The following is a 19,667-nucleotide window of genomic DNA, read 5'->3' as shown; positions in this document are numbered from 1 at the left end:
GTGTGTTTCACCTGTGGAAGTTAGTGCCAGTTGTTTAGTCTTTGCTGGAAGCAAAAAATGAAAGAGAGATGATATAAGTGTAAAAAAAACAAACACCATATGCTCCTGTTTTAATGTCAGTGCATTAGCATTGAAGAATATAGGTTGTGGTGGTGATGTATTTTGTGTAATGAAGTTGAACGGAGTCAACTTTATGGCAGTCAATTTATCTAAAGGACCATAAATTGTTACAGGGACTACTTAGCTAAATAATGAATGGAAATCGAAGTCAAGCATCTGTAATGTTTTGACCTGGCCTACGCTAATATAATAGCTCTCTATGAGGTAAAAAGCACTCCTCTCTGACTTTACACTCCTTTACTATCCTCTGTCGTTTTTCCCATATCATCATCCCTCATATCTTTTTGTTTTTATCTTTAAGTCCTCACTTTTTCTCTGTCTTTGTTCTGTTGAAAGGCTGATTGCGCACATCATAACTGAACATGTGAAGGAGCAGAGCTTTTTTTGTCTGGGAGAAAGGAAAGAACTGAATTGTCTGATCTTTGAGAAACACAGATGATAAGGAAGTGGTAGGAAGTCCATGAGTGCTCTATATGCTACACTTCCTTTGAGGCCCTAAACAAGAGACTAGAAGCCTAATGGATCTTGGCATCTCAGCAACAGGCAGCACTCTTTCTTTGTTCACACAGCACAGTTTGAACCTTCAAAGCTATTAAACTGACACACAGCCCTGCTATAAACAACCACGCACATGCAGGAATAAATGAGGAAACACACACAGATATGTAAAAGTAGGGTTTCAACTCCACGTGAGTCATTCTGATTTAATTTCAGGTATTTTGTGATCAGATTCAGGTATTCAGACCCTTTAAGATCAAAACGGTGCAGTAAGAATATTTCCACTTCTTAGAGTAATTCACATGATTTTTAAATTTGAAAGCTGAGACAGTATTAAACTGTAAATTTTTAAAACCAACCAAAATCATGTATATTGTAAAGTTTAGGCAATGCTGCGCCTGAACTAAGCAGTGGCATTTCTCTTTACACTGACCAAACTGCTCTCCTGGGCGGTGCTTTGCAAATGTCCAATTACTTTTGTATACGTGTCCCTCAGTTTATATGTGACTGATATCAATTGTCAGTGAACACAGTCAATCTTGCTCCAATCTTTTTCTTTTATTGTACAGACTATATACATTTGCCTTTTTTAAACATCACTTTTTGCTCATCTGTTTCAACCGTTCCAAGTTAATGTTTCCAAAGTGCTGATGATCTGACTGGGGACATGGTTTTGTCTCTTTACAGCTCATGGGTGATCAAAGAATTTGCCTCTTTTATGTCATGCCACAGTATTTTGTATTCAGTATGTGTCGTTCTTAAAAGGATGTAAAGTGAAACTGAAATTCCCAGCAGGAAAGAAACCACCACGGTACTGACAGAGAAATCCTGAAAAGTTGTCATCGACAGCAACTGTACGGTAGCTAGATTATTATTATTTTTGGTTATTTTTGAGGAAGGTATTGATATGTTTAGCTCTGTGTGTGTGTGTGTGTGTGTGTGTGTGTGTGTGTGTGTGTGTGTGTGTGTGTGTGTGTGTGTGTGTGTGTGTGTGTGTGTGTGTATGGCCGAGATGAGAGGGTTTTCTTCCTGATCTCTATATGACTCAGATTCTTTAGGCAGCTGCTGTTGTGGCTTAGCTTCACTGCTTCACACACAGGCTAAGCTCCACTTGTGACCATCTGCGTGCTCTCACATGCATAAGTGCATCGCCATCCTTACCTTTTCTTATCCAAAATCAGCTTTCTCTTGACCTTTTCCTCTTTCTTACTCTCTGCTGTGATCACACATTTTATCTTTCATGCCAGCCCTGTTCTTTCTTCCGCCTCAAACCCTGCTAAATTCTTTTGCCATCACTTCATCCTGATTCTGTGTCACTTTTCATTCCCAATTTCCCATTTTAGCCTTGCCCTCTGCTCCTGTGTTAGCCCTATCTGTCCTTTTATATATCTTCCTGTTGAATATAGAAGTATGTGGTATCCTTCCGCATTACAGTGTGTTAAAAAGAACTAGCAAAAATAGTTTCCCTGTTGAATTTATGTTAAATTACAAAACTATAACTACCTGAAACTAAACATTTTTCTAGTTGAGTAACATTATTTGATTTGGTAATCTGCATTTGCCATGTTTTCTCTTCTGATTAACTGGCATATAAGTAGAAGGTATCCAATCATCTGGTTGTGTCAGTCATGTGAGCCAGTGTTTTAGCAGAAGTTGAGGTTTTACATTGTGGATGTTCACATTAATTTCTTCCAGGGTGATGCTGCAAGTGTCCATCAGCTGCTAAAACAAGTACCTCATCCATGTTAAGAAGGTCTGTTAAGGAAGAAAGTGGCAGAGCCTCACCAATATAGGATTTTTAACTTCATTTTTTTCCCCCTTAATGCACAAAACATGTTATCTGTGCTTATTTATGTTATCTTTCTTTGATTATATGTTGCATTTTAAAATGAGTCTAGTTTTATTTCAAAACAATTCATAGATTATTTATTTACGCTTTGCCAGACTCGGGTCACCCCAGCTGGTTTTTAGTGTTTTTGGTGTTTTTTTTCTCTTATTCTTATTAGTCTCTTGTTTACATTTGAACTTTTCATATGTTGGCTGTTTAAAAATGCAAATATTGGCAGATAGATCTGCCTGCTGATGACGTATCGAGTGAGCTCTGGATAGTGAAGTGGTCTCAAACCACAATGGCCAGGTTTTATTTCAGCTAAAGATGTTGCTCCAAGGGAAATTAATAAGCTTGATGTTGGTTAGGTGGTCAATATCAACTTGCTTCAATGAGATAAAGTCAATACACTTAGAGATAAATGTACAGTTGGCTTCACAGCCTCTGAGGATTCTGTAACCAATATGCACCAGCTAAATGCAAAGAAACTTTTATGGTATTTGGTAATGCAAACATACTCTAACAAGTTATTTTTCTCCGTAGGCAAGGTTATAACTCACAGGTGGACAACTGATCTTCCTAAGGAGCCACATGAGAAACTGAGACTGTTGTAATAATCTGCTCAATATTAATTTAGTCTCTTTATAAGCTTATTGGTCTGACCCTCCACAACAATCCCAGTTACTCATGTGGCCCCTTGGAAAAATGAGTTGCCCACTGCTGTGGTAAAATAACAGCCTACTTTTTAATAGCACAAGTCTTTACTGTAGCATCTATTACCCAACACTGTAACAGTCTGTAATCATCTTCATGAGTAGCTTTACATCTTTATGTTTGAACAAGAAGTGTTTTGAAATACGACATTTGCCCTATGTTAAATAAGACCGCGTATTTCCACCTTTTCTGAGAAGAAGAGCGTCATTGCAGTCATAGACTGTATCTAAAGAATGGATGTAGCCACTGAGACATCACATTTTGGATGTGAAGCATTTGCCATCTTTTTTTTTTCTTTTTCTTTTAATTGACCGTGACGAACAAGGGGTGGACCTGACCTTACACACCATCTCAGACACAGTGATGAATAGTCTGTCACAAAGCAGGCCCATCTTACTTTATAAATCATAAATCATACATGCGTTTATGTCTGTTTTACTCCCAATAGGACCGTAATGACAAAATAAACATCATGCTACATTAAGTAAGTTGTTAAGTGAGACTATAATCTCATCAAGAGTAAAAGTTTCAAACTCTCCATAGGATTTACTTTTCAGAGTATGTCATGTTTTATAAGAAGTCTATAGTTGAAACATGAATGTGGAGAATTGAAATGGTTGGGTGGGTGTAAAGCAAACTAAGACCCGAGACTAAGGTAATTTCCCTACTGAACATCTATCATGCACATGGTTTATTATGAATTTATCTACACATCGCACACTTTTTGTGCATGCACACCTTTGTTCATTACTTCTTTTTTTACCTACCTTGACAGCAGATAGCCTCCCTCTGATATTCAGGCCACCTATGACTCTGTTTTCATCAATTATTGAAGCTTTCCTCTTAACCAGTACTCTTTGATGGAGCCAGTGGTTAACTTCTCCCAGTGGAATAGATCATTTCACTCCCCACAGTGACACCAGCAGAATTTTCTCGATATTTCTCATTAAAAGTTGTGTTTCTTAATGTTTACAGGCCTCCCAAATACTGCACAGACTTTTTTAATGACCTCAGTGAACTGCTGTCTGTGATCTGTGTTGATTTTGACTGTGTAATTATTGCTGGGGATTTTAACATTCATGTGGACAACCCTCAGGACAAAGGGACTAAAGACCTGAGTAACACTCTGGGCAACTTTGGGCTGACTCAGCATGTAACAGAGGCCACATATAATAGAGGACACACTCTTGACCTACTGATCTCCAAAGGCCTGAGCATTTCAAAGGTTACTGTGTCTGATGTGGGCCTGTCTGATCATTACTGTGTTTTCTTTGAAAGTAAAATCTCAGCCCACACAAATATATCAACAACAGTGATCACAAAACGGTGTATAACTGAACACAGTAGTGCAATTTTTAACCAGGTCTTCCCATTAACACCTGACCTGCCCAGAGGGTCAGTCAATGAGCTCGTCAATAGCTTCAATGCTAACATGTTAAATGTAATGGACACTATTGCTCCCATTAAGGTGAAGGTTATCTCTGGAAGGAAAAAGTCTCCATGGAGAAACTCCACACTGGTGAAAAATGAAAAAAGAGAGTGTAGGAAAGCTGAGCGCAGATGGAGAAAAACAAACCTCCAGGTTCATTATGACATTTATAAAGAGAAACTTCACAATTATAATTTACAACTGAGGAATGCAAGGAGGTCCTACTTCTCTGACATCATCACTAAAAACAGCCATAATGCTTGGGTCTTATTTTCTACAGTTGACAGGCTAACAAACCCTCCTGTGTCAGTGGCAGCTGAACTTCATTCGACCATGGCCTGCAATGACTTTGCCAAATTCTTCACTGAAAAAATCCAAAAAATTAGACAAGCAATTGGTACATCAACAGCAGATCCAGGATATGTACTGTGTCCACCAAAAAACTGTTTAAACACCATGAAACAGTTTCAACCTATTAACAGCAAAGACCTGGAGGACATCTTAGGTAAACTGAACTCCTCCTCCTGCTGTTTAGATGTCCTGCCAACAAGTTTTTTCAAAAAGGTCTCAAAGACTTTAGAGTCAGACCTGTTACAGATCGTCAACTTTTCTTTATTATCAGGTGTGTTTCCAGAATCACTAAAAACTGCTGTAATCAAACCTATACTGAAAAAGGACAATCTTGACAAGACACAAATGAACAACTACAGGCCGATCTCAAATCTCCCGTTTTTAAGTAAGATCATTGAAAAAGCAGTTTCTCAACAGCTCAATTACTTCTTAAAACAGAATAACTGCTACGATGCCTTCCAGTCAGGTTTTAGACAGAACCACAGCACTGAAACCGCTCTGACAAAAGTGTTTAATGACATATGTCTGAATACAGACAGTGGAAAAATGTCAGTCCTAGTTTTACTGGATCTCAGTGCAGCATTTGATACAGTTGACCACAACATATTACTCAAACGACTGGAGAACTGGACAGGTCTTTCAGGAACTGTACTAAACTGGTTCAAAACATACGTAGAAAACAGGAAATACTTTGTATCAATAGGTAACTTCACATCTGAGCAGACAAGTATCACATGTGGATTCCCCAAGGTTCCATCTTGGGACCCCTTCTGTTTAACATCTACATGCTCCCACTGGCACAGATTATAAACAACAACAAAATAAACTATCACAGCTATGCAGATGACACACAAATATATATCACAATGTCACCAGGAGACCGAGGCCCTGTACAGGCTCTTGGTAAATGCATTGAGGAAATCAATGACTGGTTGTGCCACAATTTTCTCCAGCTAAACAAAAACAAAACTGAGGTAATAGTCTTTGGCGCCAAAGAAAAACGATTACAGGTCACCAGAGAACTTCAATCTATACATCTAAAAACCACAAACCAGGCGAGAAATTTGGGTGTAGTGATGGATGCAGACCTAAACTTAGAAAAACACATTAAGACAATAACAAAGTCAGCTTACTATCACCTCAAGAATATATCAAGGATAAAAGATCTGATGTCTCAACAGGACCTGGAAAAACTAGTCCATGCATTCATCTTTAGTAGGCTTGATTACTGTAACAGCATCTTTACAGGTCTACCTAAAAAATCAGTCAGACAACTACAGCTCATTCAGAACTCTGCTGCTCGAGTCCTCACTAAGACCAAAAAAGTGGACCACATCAGTCCAGCTCTGAGGTCCTTACACTGGCTGCCTGTCCGTCAGAGGATAGACTTTAAAGTTCTGATGCTGGTCTATAAAGCTCTGAATGGTTTAGGACCAAAATACATCAGTGACCTCCTGACCCAGTATGAACCATCCAGATCCCTCAGGTCATCTGGATCCGGTCTTTTATCAATCAGTTCCCAGAGTCAGAACCAGACACGGAGAAGCTGCATTCAGCTTTTATGCTCCTTATATCTGGAACAAACTCCCAGAAAGCCTCAGATCAGCTGAAACACTCAGTTTATTTAAATCCAGGTTGAAGACTCACCTGTTCTCAGCTGCATTTGAATAAAGCACCAAATCCACACTTTAAGCTTAAATTTCAAAACTTACATTTAACTACTGATTTTATCTACTGTTCTGATTTTATCTGTTTTGATTTTATATACTGTTTTGTTTGTTTGTTTGTTTGTTTGTTAATTAGTTAGTTAGTTTATTTGCTTGTTTTAATCAATTTTAAATCATGCTTTTTATTTGTTCTTGTTTCTAATGTCTCTGTAAAGCACTTTGAATCACCTTGTTGTTGAATTGTGCTATACAAATAAACTTGCCTTGCCTTGCCTTGCCTTAAAAGAAGGAATTTTACAAGTGGCTGCAAACCAGAATGGCAGAGTTACTGAAGCTGAACTATTAGCAATTAGCGAAATATGCTGAAAAGCCGTTTTTAAAGCTTATCCTAATGAGAAAAAAGCTCAGATGATAGCTTTTGCTATTGTCACTGTTTTTCCATTAAAATGTGTTCAGGAAGCAGGTGTTAGTATCAGAATATTTATTTATCTATTTTGTTTGAAACTTTGAGGAATGCTGGAAACATAGTTGAAACTTGCCATCTAAACACAATATTAAGACTAAATGCTTAATACATTGTTTTATTTGAATATTTTTCATACTGTGTGCAATGTGACATCTGGACATGCAGATGTTTTTGTGATCGTGAATAACTAACTGATGTATTCTGTTTTATTACACAGTAGAAACCATGGATAAATATTTTTTCCTATATGAATTCACTGCCAAAAAAAAAAATCCCTTTGTCAAAGATGACCCATGACCCAACACTGATGATAACCACGGACAAATTAATTTATTTTACATTTAAAAACTTTAGCTGCACTTAAGATTACACAACTTCAAAAGCAGAGATAAAAAGCAAGAAGTATTAGAGTAGCTGCCATTATTAGCTTTAACTGATGGATGGTCTCAAGATGACCTAAGACTTAACAGGGATGACTGACTTGTTGGGATAAGTGGAAGGTTATTCTCTGTGAGTGCCCTCGAGGAACTCCTCTTGTTGCTTTGTGCCCACCTTGAGGGATGCTTGTTGACAAAAACACCTGCTTATGGTGATATGGCAGCCTGCCATCTCCCACAGACAGACTGCTGAGAGAGAGCAAACTGGCTTGCAGAAAAGTTGTTGTGAAGGAATAAGAGAATGAAAAAAAGACTGAGGAACTTGCTCAGGGATGGTCTTTGTTGGTCTGCAAATATTTCTCAAGGAAAGTAAAGGGAAAAGACAAAAAAAAATCGTTTCACCATCCAAAAGAGAAAGTAAGACTATGAGGGGAAAAGGCTGTGCAAAGGTACAGCGCAGACAGGCCTGGGCTATTTGAATATTGATTGGTGAGGGTTATTTCAGGCCTGGGATTGCATTAGCTCTTTGGCAGCAGATTCATAAGGCGTTGGCTTCCCACCAAAGTCTGAGCCACAATTGGTGGCCATTTTGGAAACAAAAACAACAGTTGTTCTCCAACCCTGGTTTAAATCACTCTCAGAGTGGTTCTCCATCGATAAGAAACCCCATTTCCTTAATTGTGAGTGGGCTGTTGGCATTACCTTCAGTCAGGCAGGTTTGAGTTGACTTTTAATTGTAGAGGAGAAAGACGGCTCACGCTTTAGTGGGGAGATAATGAACAAAATGTTTCTAGTCTCTCGTGTTGCCCTCGCATGGGAGCTTTTGCTCTCCACTGTGCCTGGACCATGGATGCGGCAGGTAACCATGACACCCTGGTTGCTAAGCAACATGGGCATCATAAACAGATTCCTCACTCCCTAAGTGAATCACTTCTCTCTTGCTTTCTTTTTGTTACCCCGGTTAACATTCCACACTGTTCAAACAAAATGAGAAAACTGCCATTCAAGTACCCTCATCTCTCCTAATCTGCCACATGCATGCATTAAACACAAAATTGGCTGTCTAGGAGCATTCATGTTCATTAAATTGTCCAAGAAGGATGAGAGCATGAGTGCAAGCACTTAAACAGAGCTCTTTTAAGTGTTGCGTTATGTAGCGGTGCGTAATTACAGAGGAGTCACTGATCTCTAGTGTGTGCAAGTGCGTTATTAAACCTCCACTGGATGACATGCTGTGAGTCATTAAACTCTGCTGTTAGAGTCCCAATCATAGGGTAGGCGCACACACACACACACACACACACACACACACACACACACACACACACACACACACACACACACACACACACGACAGTCATTGCACTCCTCATTCACACGTTTCTTTTTAAATGATGTTGTCCAATAAAATAAGAACAGTTTTGCTTGTACAGTTTCACATGAGTGTTTATCCATTTGTGCTCAAGTACTGAGTTACTTTCATTTCTGAGAAGAAAGGATACATCGCATAATGACTGATTTTCTAACAGCTGTCTTTCACTTGAGTGCTGGTGAAAGCCCAAAATTGCTGAATAAACACAAATTTTCTGAATGTCGCATGCTGTTGATGTATTATTGGCGGGTTAATTATGCTAATTTAATCTTACACAAGTGTGGGCCTTTTTGAGTAATAAGCTTATTGCAGTAGGATCTTAAAGGTTTTGATTCATATAGTGAATGGGTTGGGGAACCCCAAGCCTCGAGAGCCGGTTTCCTGCAGGTTTTAGATGTGTCCTTGATCCAACACAGCTTATTCAAATGGCTAAATTACCTCCTCCACATGTCTTGAATTTCTAAGGAGGTCTGGTTAGGAACTAATCATTCAATTAAGGTGTGTTGACCCAGGGTGTTATCTAAAATCTGCAGGACACCGGCCCTCGAGGCCTGGAGTTTGACACCTCTGTGTTAGAATATTGCCTCTTGTGAGAAGCAAGGCAAGAAAGGCAAAAATAAACAATCAAACATGGCATTGGACAGTACTCAGAGAACACACATGAAAATAAAGTTATGGGAAATCTCAGATTTTTTCAAATCTTATGCTAATAGATGTAGAGAACCTCAAGAATTCCCACTACTATCATGGGGACCTATGTCGATTTATTTGAATGTTTTTGGTGTTTTCTACGTAACAGTTTTGCATATTTTTGAACCATATTTATACAAGCAAACACTTTATATACATAAAACGTAACTTACATAAACAAAACTTAAAAATAATATTTTTTGGCATTTTCAGAAATAAAATAAAAATAGATTGACTAACTTGAATAATTTTTGAGTGTGTTTTTCACACCTTAGGTGCACTAAAACTGAGATGTGGATTCAGAATCTCTTCTGAATATGAAAATGTATATTGTCATCATGCTATGATATAAAAAAACTCTTTGTAAGCCCTTTTTAAACTGTGAATTTGTGTGAACTGAGAAAATATTTTAAATCAAAATATTTAAAAAAAAAAAATCATCACACTTCAAAACAGTCTTCTAGAAATTGTACAATTGAAACGAGCAAAGTGGCGTTATATTTGGCTGATATCGTACAGGCGATAACTGCAAATATTGGTGTCAAATTACAGCATTTCGCAAAGGCATTAGACCACCTCTCAGGAAAAACAAGAAATTATTTTAGAAAGGAACTTTTAAATTAAACACTACTGAATCCACTGACTTGATTTCGTGTTTTTATAGCCGCTTCACTGCCTCGGGGGTCAGGCAGCTCACAGTTGATATGAAATCAGACACCATATAAACATAGCTGAAGAAAATGTAAAGATCTTGTAAACTATGTTGAGCAAATCATTCAAAAGGATAATAATTCAACGCAATTTTCATGTGTTTTCACTGTCAATTTAATGACTCTATAAAAGAGGTTTCTTGCCCAAATACTTAACAAATCCAATAATGGGACGCACTTCATCACATCATAGGTGAATTGTCTTCAGTTTGTCTGCTAATTCTGTTCTGGATCATAAGTTGCTTGTTTGGTTGTAACAAAGTAATCCTCCAAAAAATCATCACATGTCAATTATCTGCAGTCATTACAGCATTTCATTTAATCACTGAATGGTTATGAATGGAAAATGCCAGACAATTCCCAACTGTAGTTCCTATACTTGCAGTTAATCTCAGGACACTGTGCCCTTAGTCACTGAGTAATGCTATGTATGCCCAAGGACTCTAAAACATATAAAGTGAACAACAACATACACACATATGCAAAGAGTATCCAAAACAGATAGTTTGGCTCCGGAACTTTTGCAAAACATATTGCAGTTTAATAGATTTCATTTGATGTTACAGCTTCAGTATGGAATTCACACAGTAGGGATTTTAAGAGGCTTTAAATGACATGATGCAATATTGTGCAAACATAATCCTGTCTTTCTTAATGAGCATTAATATTTGAAATATTGACTCAATGAGATAAAGAGTGCACGTGTGTGTGCGTGTGTGTGTGTGTGTGTGTGTGTGTGTGTGTGTGTGTGTGTGTGTGTGTGTGTGTGTGTGTGTGAGAAAGAGAGAGAGATTTTGGCCACTAGTGACTCATTATTCACCACTTCCTGGACTGTGTGTGCTTGTGTGTGTATTTGTGTGTCTAGCTGCTTTTGTCAGCCCAGCTGTCGCAGTGCTCCGGCTTTGTGTTTGTCATCTCTGTTTTCCTACATGAAACTTATCAGATATACAGTATATGTATACAGAGGGGAGTGCACATTTGATTTCTTGTTCATTATAACTCTATCTCCCTCTGTCTGTCACCTTTAGTCCCATTCAGATATAGGCAACAATAGCAGTGCCTCAGAAAAAGACCGTTTTCATTGTTTTTGTTGTTGTTTTTTAAAAAAAAATTGCTTTATATTGGTCAAATTGTGCTTTTTAATTGAATCAGCAACAGTAGCTATCACAGTGTGTGAGTGTTTCGATCAAAAACACTGCCTCTGCTCCGTCACGCTTCAGGAAAGAGCTAAAGTAAGCACCATTCAACTAGTTCTTGTTGTGATCCGTAAATAGTTATATGTAAAGCCAAATCGCTGACGATCAAAATGGTAACCTTTCTTTCGAAACATACAGCGAATCAGTGAGTGGCTGTAGGTGTGTCCATGTGCAGAACCGTCACATCAACTTTCCAGCTGGGTACAGCTGTAATTGGGAGTTGTTTGCAGCCAGCTGGCACACAGATAGCATGGTCGGCTGGAAGAGTTTGCTGCAGGAGAGATGAGCTGTCAAACCACAGCACAGCAGTGGATCAGCACCAGTCTCTAACAAGTCACTTCATGCTAAGTTAGTATGTTGGTGAGAGTGATGTCTTCTCTAAAAGACCAGAGTTGTGTAGATAGGGTTAATTTGTCAACTTGCATGCACTCACTGTACAGTTGTTTTCCTTCTGGTGCCAGTGTGTGTGTGTGTGTGTGTGTGTGTGTGTGTGTGTGTGTGTGTGTGTGTGTGTGTGTGTGTGTGCGCAATGTGTGCAAATGTATGTCCTCTCTCACCACTTTTTTCTCACCACTCTCCTCCTGGCTCCCTACAGGCTGAGCAGGATAGATCTGACTAAAGTGCTGCCAGTCACAACAGCAGATGCTCATGTTTCCTCTGCTCTCCCGTGCCTCCCTACACATCAGTGAGATGGCAGGTGTGTGTGCTGTCCTGGCAGTACTAGATGCTCTAATCAGGCTGCCAGGAGCGTGTGTCAGTAAAGCAAGCATGTTTACACAGTACATCTCTGTGTGGTGCTTACAAAATCACAGGAGTTTCAGAGCACAATATTTAATCCAGTGTTCTTAGATCACAGACAAAGGATAAAAAAGAGAGAGCATGTGTGAGGGACTCAGTGATTATAAGAGTTTACATACATTAACTGTAATTTTATCAATTTTCTTCGGCTTTAAACTCTTTCCATTGCTTTCTATACTCCACCCTTACTACGACATATAAAGACTCATCTCCATCAGGCAAATCATCCTTGCATTAAAACATAATGTGAGGTGTTATTGATCAGTAGAGAGCTTCTTCCACATTTATCCTCCAACAGTGTGCTAAAGATAGCAACCCTGACTAAAACAAATAGAAAATATACACTATAAATCTACAGAGTTCTTGTTTGGAGTTAGTTGTTGTTGTTTTTGGGCAAAGTTACACATTATTTGTCATTCTTTTGAGGCCAGCTCAGTTTATACATGCCATAATGTTTATAGATCACATAGTTCATGGGTGTTTATTGCTCTGGGTCCTCAGAAATGACATTTTTGTAGCATAACACATTCAGTTTGCCTCATCGTCGAGTGACATCAGAAGGAGATTAAAGGAATTACAGAAGACATGACTCATTTTCTCCGAGCAGAAGAAAAACACGCGCAAGCGCACACAGGCTGTGTCCAAGTATTCAGTGGATTTATGAAAGATCTGTTCTGAAGTGGTCACTTGAAGCTTGTTAAACATTTTTTTCTTTCTTATTTGCTAAATGTCAGCGATGTAGCGCCAATTTGAATTTAGCATTTTGGCACATATATCAGTAAAACTCATATTCAGTAGCATGTCTGTCCTAATGAATTCACCTGTATTTGACTGTCCCACAAAAGTGGATGGTCCCTAACTTGAAGTAACTTGGTTCTAAGGCATGAAGCTACATTTTCATTATCTTCTCACTAACGCAACAATGTTCTCATTAGTCTTGCTAAAAGAAATTTGCTCATATTGTATATTTCTATGCCAGCTTGTTAGCAAATCCTTATTTCAACATCTTCTCATTATGTATTGTAAGATAACTGGTGTTGCATTTTTCTTTTATGTACTGTTTGACATGTGTTTATGTTGCACTTTGAGCAGTAAATTCTAAAAAACCTTTAACTGCTTAAAGGAGTAGAAAGGCACTGCGAGGCTGTGGATTCAACATAAAAGAGAAGCTACAAGGTGGAAGAAACTGCTGGGCACTTTTGACCCCTTCACCTCCCGATCTGCTGCTGAGATCCTTATAAATGCCTTTTCCTGTGCCATGTGTTTGTGTGTGTGTACAGCTGCTTGAAATTCAACCTGGCACCTTTAACTACTGGGTGAAAGGAGTCAAAGGTAGGTCAGCAGGTCTCGCCTGCAGGGAAATACCAAGTAAAATGATAGTAAATACAAATGCCTGTGAGAAGGTATCTCTCTGTAATCCATAGCTTTTAATTAAAAAACAAAGAAATATTTCAGTGGAAGGAATAAGATCAGTATGCATACCCTTTTTATTTTGTTGGAGCATCTTTTGATTGTGATATAGCAGTCAGTCTTTTTGGGTAGGAATTAGCATGCCGCATCTTAACTTGGCAAAAATTTGGCCACTCTTCTTTGCAGTATTGCTCCAAATCTGTCAGAGTGTGAGGGCTTCTCCTGTGCACAGCCCTATTCAGCTCATTTCACAGATTTTCAGTGGGATTCAGGTCTGGGCTCTGGCTGGGCCATTCCAAAACTTTAATCTTCTTCTGGTGAGGCCAGATTTGGATGTTGATTCAGATATACAGTGGGGCAAAAAAGTATTTAGTCAGCCACCGATTGTGCAAGTTCCCCCACTTAAAATGATGACAGAGGTCAGTAATTTGCACCAGAGGTACACTTCAACTGTGAGAGACAGAATGTGAAAAAAAAATCCATGAATTCACATGGTAGGATTTGTAAAGAATTGATTCGTAAATTAGGGTGGAAAATAAGTATTTGGTCACCTCAAACAAGGAAAATCTCTGGCTCTCACAGACCTGTAACGTTCTCTGTAAGAAGCTTTTCTGTCCCCCACTCGTTACCTGTATGAATGGCACCTGTTTGAACTCATCATCTGTATAAAAGACACCTGTCCACAGCCTCAAACAGTCAGACTCCAAACTCCGCCATGGCCAAGACCAAAGAGCTTTTGAAGGACACCAGGAAAAGTATTGTAGACCTGCACCAGACTGGGAAGAGTGAATCTACAATAGGCAAGCAGCTTGGTGTGAAAAAATCAAATGTGGTAGCAATCATCAGAAAATGGAAGACATACAAGACCACTGATAATCTCCCTCGATCTGGGGCTCCACGCAAGATCTCATCCCGTGGGGTCAAAATGATCATGAGAACGGTGAGCAAAGATCCCAGAACCACACGGGGGGACCTGGTGAATGACCTGCAGAGAGCTGGGACCAAAGTAACAAAGGTCACCATCAGTAACACACTACAACGGCAGGGAATCAAATCCCGCAGTGCCAGACGTGTTCCGCTGCTGAAGCCAGTGCATGTCCAGGCCCGTCTGAAGTTTGCCAGAGAGCACATGGATGATACAGCAGAGGATTGGGAGAATGTCATGTGGTCAGATGAAACCAAAGTAGAACTTTTTGGTATAAACTCAACTCGTCGTGTTTGGAGGAAGAAGAATACTGAGTTGCATCCCAAGAACACCATACCTACTGTGAAGCATGGGGGTGGAAACATCATGCTATGGGGCTGTTTTTCTGCCAAGGGGACAGGACGACTGATCCGTGTTAAGGACAGAATGAATGGGGCCATGTATCGTGAGATTTTGAGCCAAAACCTCCTTCCATCAGTGAGAACTTTGAAGATGAAACGAGGCTGGGTCTTCCAATATGACAATGATCCACAACACACCGCCCGGGCAACAAAGGAGTGGCTCCGTAAGAAGCATTTGAAAGTCCTGGAGTGGCCTAGCCAGTCTCCAGACCTCAACCCCATAGAAAATCTGTGGCGGGAGTTGAAAGTCCGTGTTGCTCGGCGACAGCTCCAAAACATCACTGCTCTCGAGAAGATCTGCATGGAGGAATGGGCCAAAATACCAGCTACTGTGTGTGCAAACCTGGTAAAGACCTATAGTAAACGTTTGACCTCTGTTATTGCCAACAAAGGTTATGTTACAAAGTATTGAGTTGTATTTTTGTTATTGACCAAATACTTATTTTCCACCCTGATTTACAAATAAATTCTTTACAAATCCTACCATGTGGATTCATGGATTTTTTTTTCACATTCTGTCTCTCACAGTTGAAGTGTACCTCTGGTGCAAATTACTGACCTCTGTCATCATTTTAGGTGGGGGAACTTGCACAATCGGTGGCTGACTAAATACTTTTTTGCCCCACTGTATGCTGTGTGTCATTGTTCTACTGAAAGATAAAATTCATCATAATCGCCTGCTTTCTAGCAGATGCCTGAAGGTTTTGTATAAAAACCGAGTGGTATTTGGAACTGTTTATAATTCCATCTACTTTGATTAAAGCCTCAGCTCTAACTTGTGATCGTGCATGACGTCATGCATGTAGTTGTCTGGCTTCCTGACCAGTATTGTTGGTTTCAGTTCAGTTTTGGAGAAATGTTCATACTTGGAAATGTAGTAATTCTTCAATTGTTGATGACTGTCTCATACCTTTCAGGAATAAGATCCCTTTAATGATTTTGTAAGCTCTTTGCATGCCATAGTTATGCTGTGACATGCAAATCCATAAATGTGAGGAAATATCTGCGTGATTGGTTAATTTTGTATGCTGTCATATCCCCACTTATGAGCGTGTGCAAACTTACTGTATGCAACCACATTATTGTTGTGTTGTTACGTGGACATCTGTGTATGGTTAAGTTGAGCAGCTGCATTCTGTATGTGTTTAAGTACTGAACACTATGTTTTCTTAGTAACGTGTGAGCAGGTATGCTGGAATGAGTTTCATTCACCTGCTGCGACTGATATCTAGACTTACATGATGTGAATGTGATGAAAATGCTTTGCAAATTGCTTTTGTGCGGACAACAGAAATGCACACAAAGCCCTTGTCTTCTTATCATGTTTCATTCTTTCGATAATGCTTGGAGCTGAAATGGGAGTGCTTCCACAGTAAATGGCCATCTGTGGGTTTGTGACCACAGAAACGACACACAAACTGATTTGTCTTTGCACCATTAGTGACCTGACTGGAAACTGACAGGATATTCCCATTAAGTCCATGCAGCCTGGTTGCCACTGGCAACTAGAAACAAAATCTACAAAGGCACTGTGTGTTTGTGCATGTGCAAATAAAAAGACCAGAATGACCCCACTGCCAAGACTCATATACCTCAAAAAAAAAAAAAAAGGGGGGGGGGGGGGGATTGTGTGCATGTGGAGAGTCATAAACATAAAACTTGTCTAACAGAGCAATGACAGAGCAGGTGGCTACCAGGAACGTTGTATACATATTTTCCCTATAAGTAGCCCACATGCCGTGTATTAAAGCTATACCGAAGCCTTTTTTCCCCCCTACCATAACTGCACAGACATAGCGGTAGCGCGTTTTCACCTTTGCTCCCGCCATCTCTTAAAGCTGCTGCTAAATTTCCCCCTAATGAGACACAACCAGAGCGTGGTTTGCGATGCTTTCAGCTTCCAGAAAGCATAATGGGGTACGGAGCACAAGCATAACTAGTAATGTGAAGTCAAATATGTGAGCAGCTGCTACTCTTTCTGCTTGTTTTATCTAATTTCTTTCTTTCTTTCTTTCTTTTTATGGACATTGATATTTTAAATCAGCAGAGGCTTTTTTTTTTCTAGCTTTCCAGTAACGTGCAATATTTGGTGCATGTTCATGCTTCTTACTTGTGTTTTGATATGAAGTTCTGTCTACCACCAGGAAAATGTGGGGCCAATTGTTCAACGATAACAGAACAAGTGCTTTTGTTTTACTTGGTAACTAATGGCAACTCTCCCAAATAGCTAAAATGATGTGTTGCGACTTTAAAGTTTGTCTCATTATCTGTGATTTCCGTTAGACTTTTGTCCCTTGCATAAAAAGATCAGCTCTGTGTAATATATCTTATTGTATGGCAACAAGAATATTAGCTATCTGGTGTTATATTCAGTAATTTTGTTTAAGTGATTCCAAATCGTGCCTAAATCGTGTTTGAAGCTTGATTTTTCATCACAAACACTGTGACTAATATCCCATCCTGGGATTCACAGTCAGACTTTGTGCTGCCTCGCTGATTCTTGCGACTGTCGTGTTTAATCTTACTGCAAAATTATATTATGGAATGAGAAGAGGAGTGGGTTGATACAGTGAATTAATTTACTCCTTTGCCCCCATCAGATTACGTGCCTATTGTGTGTGTGTGTGTGTGTGTGTGTGTGTGGGTGTGACACGAAACTCATAGCGACATACACAAAAGCAGAAAGAGCTGGATTTCATATTTCCCAAGGGCAGTTAATAATACAGTGAATTTCTGGACCATGTACAGATTAAAAACTGGGACCATTATAAACCCATTAACCTAGTCATTATGATCAGATCTCGGGAGAAGATGGAAGGTGGGTGTCTAATTTTAGCACAACTCGGTGTCAATGGTTCTAATTCATACCTGAAGGTATTCGAGGGAAATGTGGTATTTTCCCTTGAAATACACTCTGGCTAAGAATCATATGAAATCTGCTGCATTTAATTTTTATGATCACCATTTCTCTAGCTGACTTAGTTGTAGTTTTTTCGTTGCTGCCTTAGAGTCAAAAGAATTCAGAGGTTTTTATAATATTAAAATGGTCTTACATAATGTGTTTTTCTCTTCTACTCTCCTTCTGTCTGTCTTCTTTTAGAGGCTGGCAACAGAAGCAGAAAAGCTTCAGATGCAACACGTGTGGCAGGACGACAGCGACGTGAGTGAGCAGCCAGGGCATGATCTATCTAATATGTTCATTAACAAGGCTGTCTACATACAGATCAAGTGGTTCGATGAGCTCCATATGTAGGGGAGGTGCAGGGACATGTGATTCATAATCCTTATCATAATAATTGGAAGGAAAATCTAATTCCAATCACAATAGGGCTATAATGACTATATTGATTGAATTTTATCATTTTACATAACAGGCGGAAACTACCAAGGTAGTTATGATGAATAGGTGCACACTCACACGCACACAGCGATTGTTCTACAGTAATCTTAGTATTACTTACAGCATATAATAAGAAGAGTGTTTACTCATTGAATTGCTTTGCCTGAAAGCAAGCCCAGTGTTTTAGATCTAACTTTTTCATAATAAACGGAAATGATAAATTTTATCTCCTCCAGCCGATTTACACATAAAAAATGACCTTCTTTATACGTTTTATAGTGGGGGAGATTTGGAGGAAAAATCAGCTTAAACATTATTCAACATTATATTTAAAGATTATTCAATGCCGTGCATACTTTCTTGTGCTTTGAAAATAGACAGCGAGATATGGATCTCTGGGTTTTGATTTATTTATTATATTACTCACTGAGTTCGATATCCTTTTCGCCCTTTATGTTTGGCTAGCAAATGTAATTATTCTGGAGATAATGTGACAGGGATTCTTGAACAAATTAACCAAAGAAATATAAAATATAAAAGCTAAGAGTCATGCAGAGTTTATTGCATCTAAATGTATTCACTGTACAAACATCATGCATTGCAATTGTTATGCGGTAAACAAAAGGTGATAGTTTCATACACCTCAGCCCAATTCAACTGAAACAGCTTATCCCTATGTGAACCTGTGGCTCTTTAGTGTACTTGTCTGTGTTTAGGATTCTTTAGCATTAACAAGAGGTTAATATAATACTCTGTCCAGATTCTGTGTATATCATTCATGTCTTCCCTTTGGACTCAGTAAGACTATTATTTGTAATATTACTATAAAGTATAACTTAGGATGTGTGTTTTCATATTGTATAATCAGTCAGTTGTCTGTCAATTCTATGATTTGTGCCTTTCAGGACATAATAAAAATGATCTTGTCTATACCAAGTCCAGTAACATAACAAAAACACATAATACACCATGCTGTTATCTATTTAACAAAAACGAAGCCAAAATGCAGAGGAAGCCTGTGGAAACACCAAATACACAATAGATGCTAAGAGCTACTTTAGCAGTTTTAGCATTAGCAGCTAAAGTTGCTAAAGCTATAAATTAATCGTTTTTTGTATGACTTTGTGTGGAGGAGTTTTGGTCTACTCTTCATCACAAGTTTGCTTCAGTTCATTGAGGTTTGTGGGCATAGATGTATTCACAACTCTGTTAAGGTCCCAACATTTTAAAATGAGATGAGGTCTGTGCTTTGACTGGGCTATTGCAACACCTTGATTCTTTTGTTTTTCAGCCATTCTTTTGCTTGGGATCATTGTCCTGCCAAGCTTTAAGCCACTGGACAGATTGCCATTTGACTCTGAAATAGTTTGGTATG

At 39.0% G+C, this 19,667-nt stretch overlaps 1 protein-coding gene across 1 annotated transcript in view; it reads left to right on the top strand.

Annotated features, from left to right (window-relative positions):
• The window catches only part of cacna2d1a (calcium channel, voltage-dependent, alpha 2/delta subunit 1a), a 105,662-nt gene that overhangs the window by 25,416 nt on the left and 60,579 nt on the right, over window positions 1-19,667 (top strand). Inside the window, exon 4 of the mRNA XM_085436363.1 lies at window positions 18,053-18,112. Coding sequence (XP_085292489.1) covers window positions 18,053-18,112 — 60 coding nt within the window. The remainder of the gene's footprint in view (window positions 1-18,052; window positions 18,113-19,667) is intronic.

This window comes from Copadichromis virginalis, linkage group LG17, assembly GCF_057382275.1.
Source record: "Copadichromis virginalis isolate Kocher_CV1m ecotype Utaka linkage group LG17, C_Virginalis_male_GT1.1, whole genome shotgun sequence".
Lineage (NCBI taxonomy): Eukaryota > Metazoa > Chordata > Actinopteri > Cichliformes > Cichlidae > Copadichromis > Copadichromis virginalis.
This window is presented reverse-complemented; position numbering and strand designations above follow the sequence as displayed.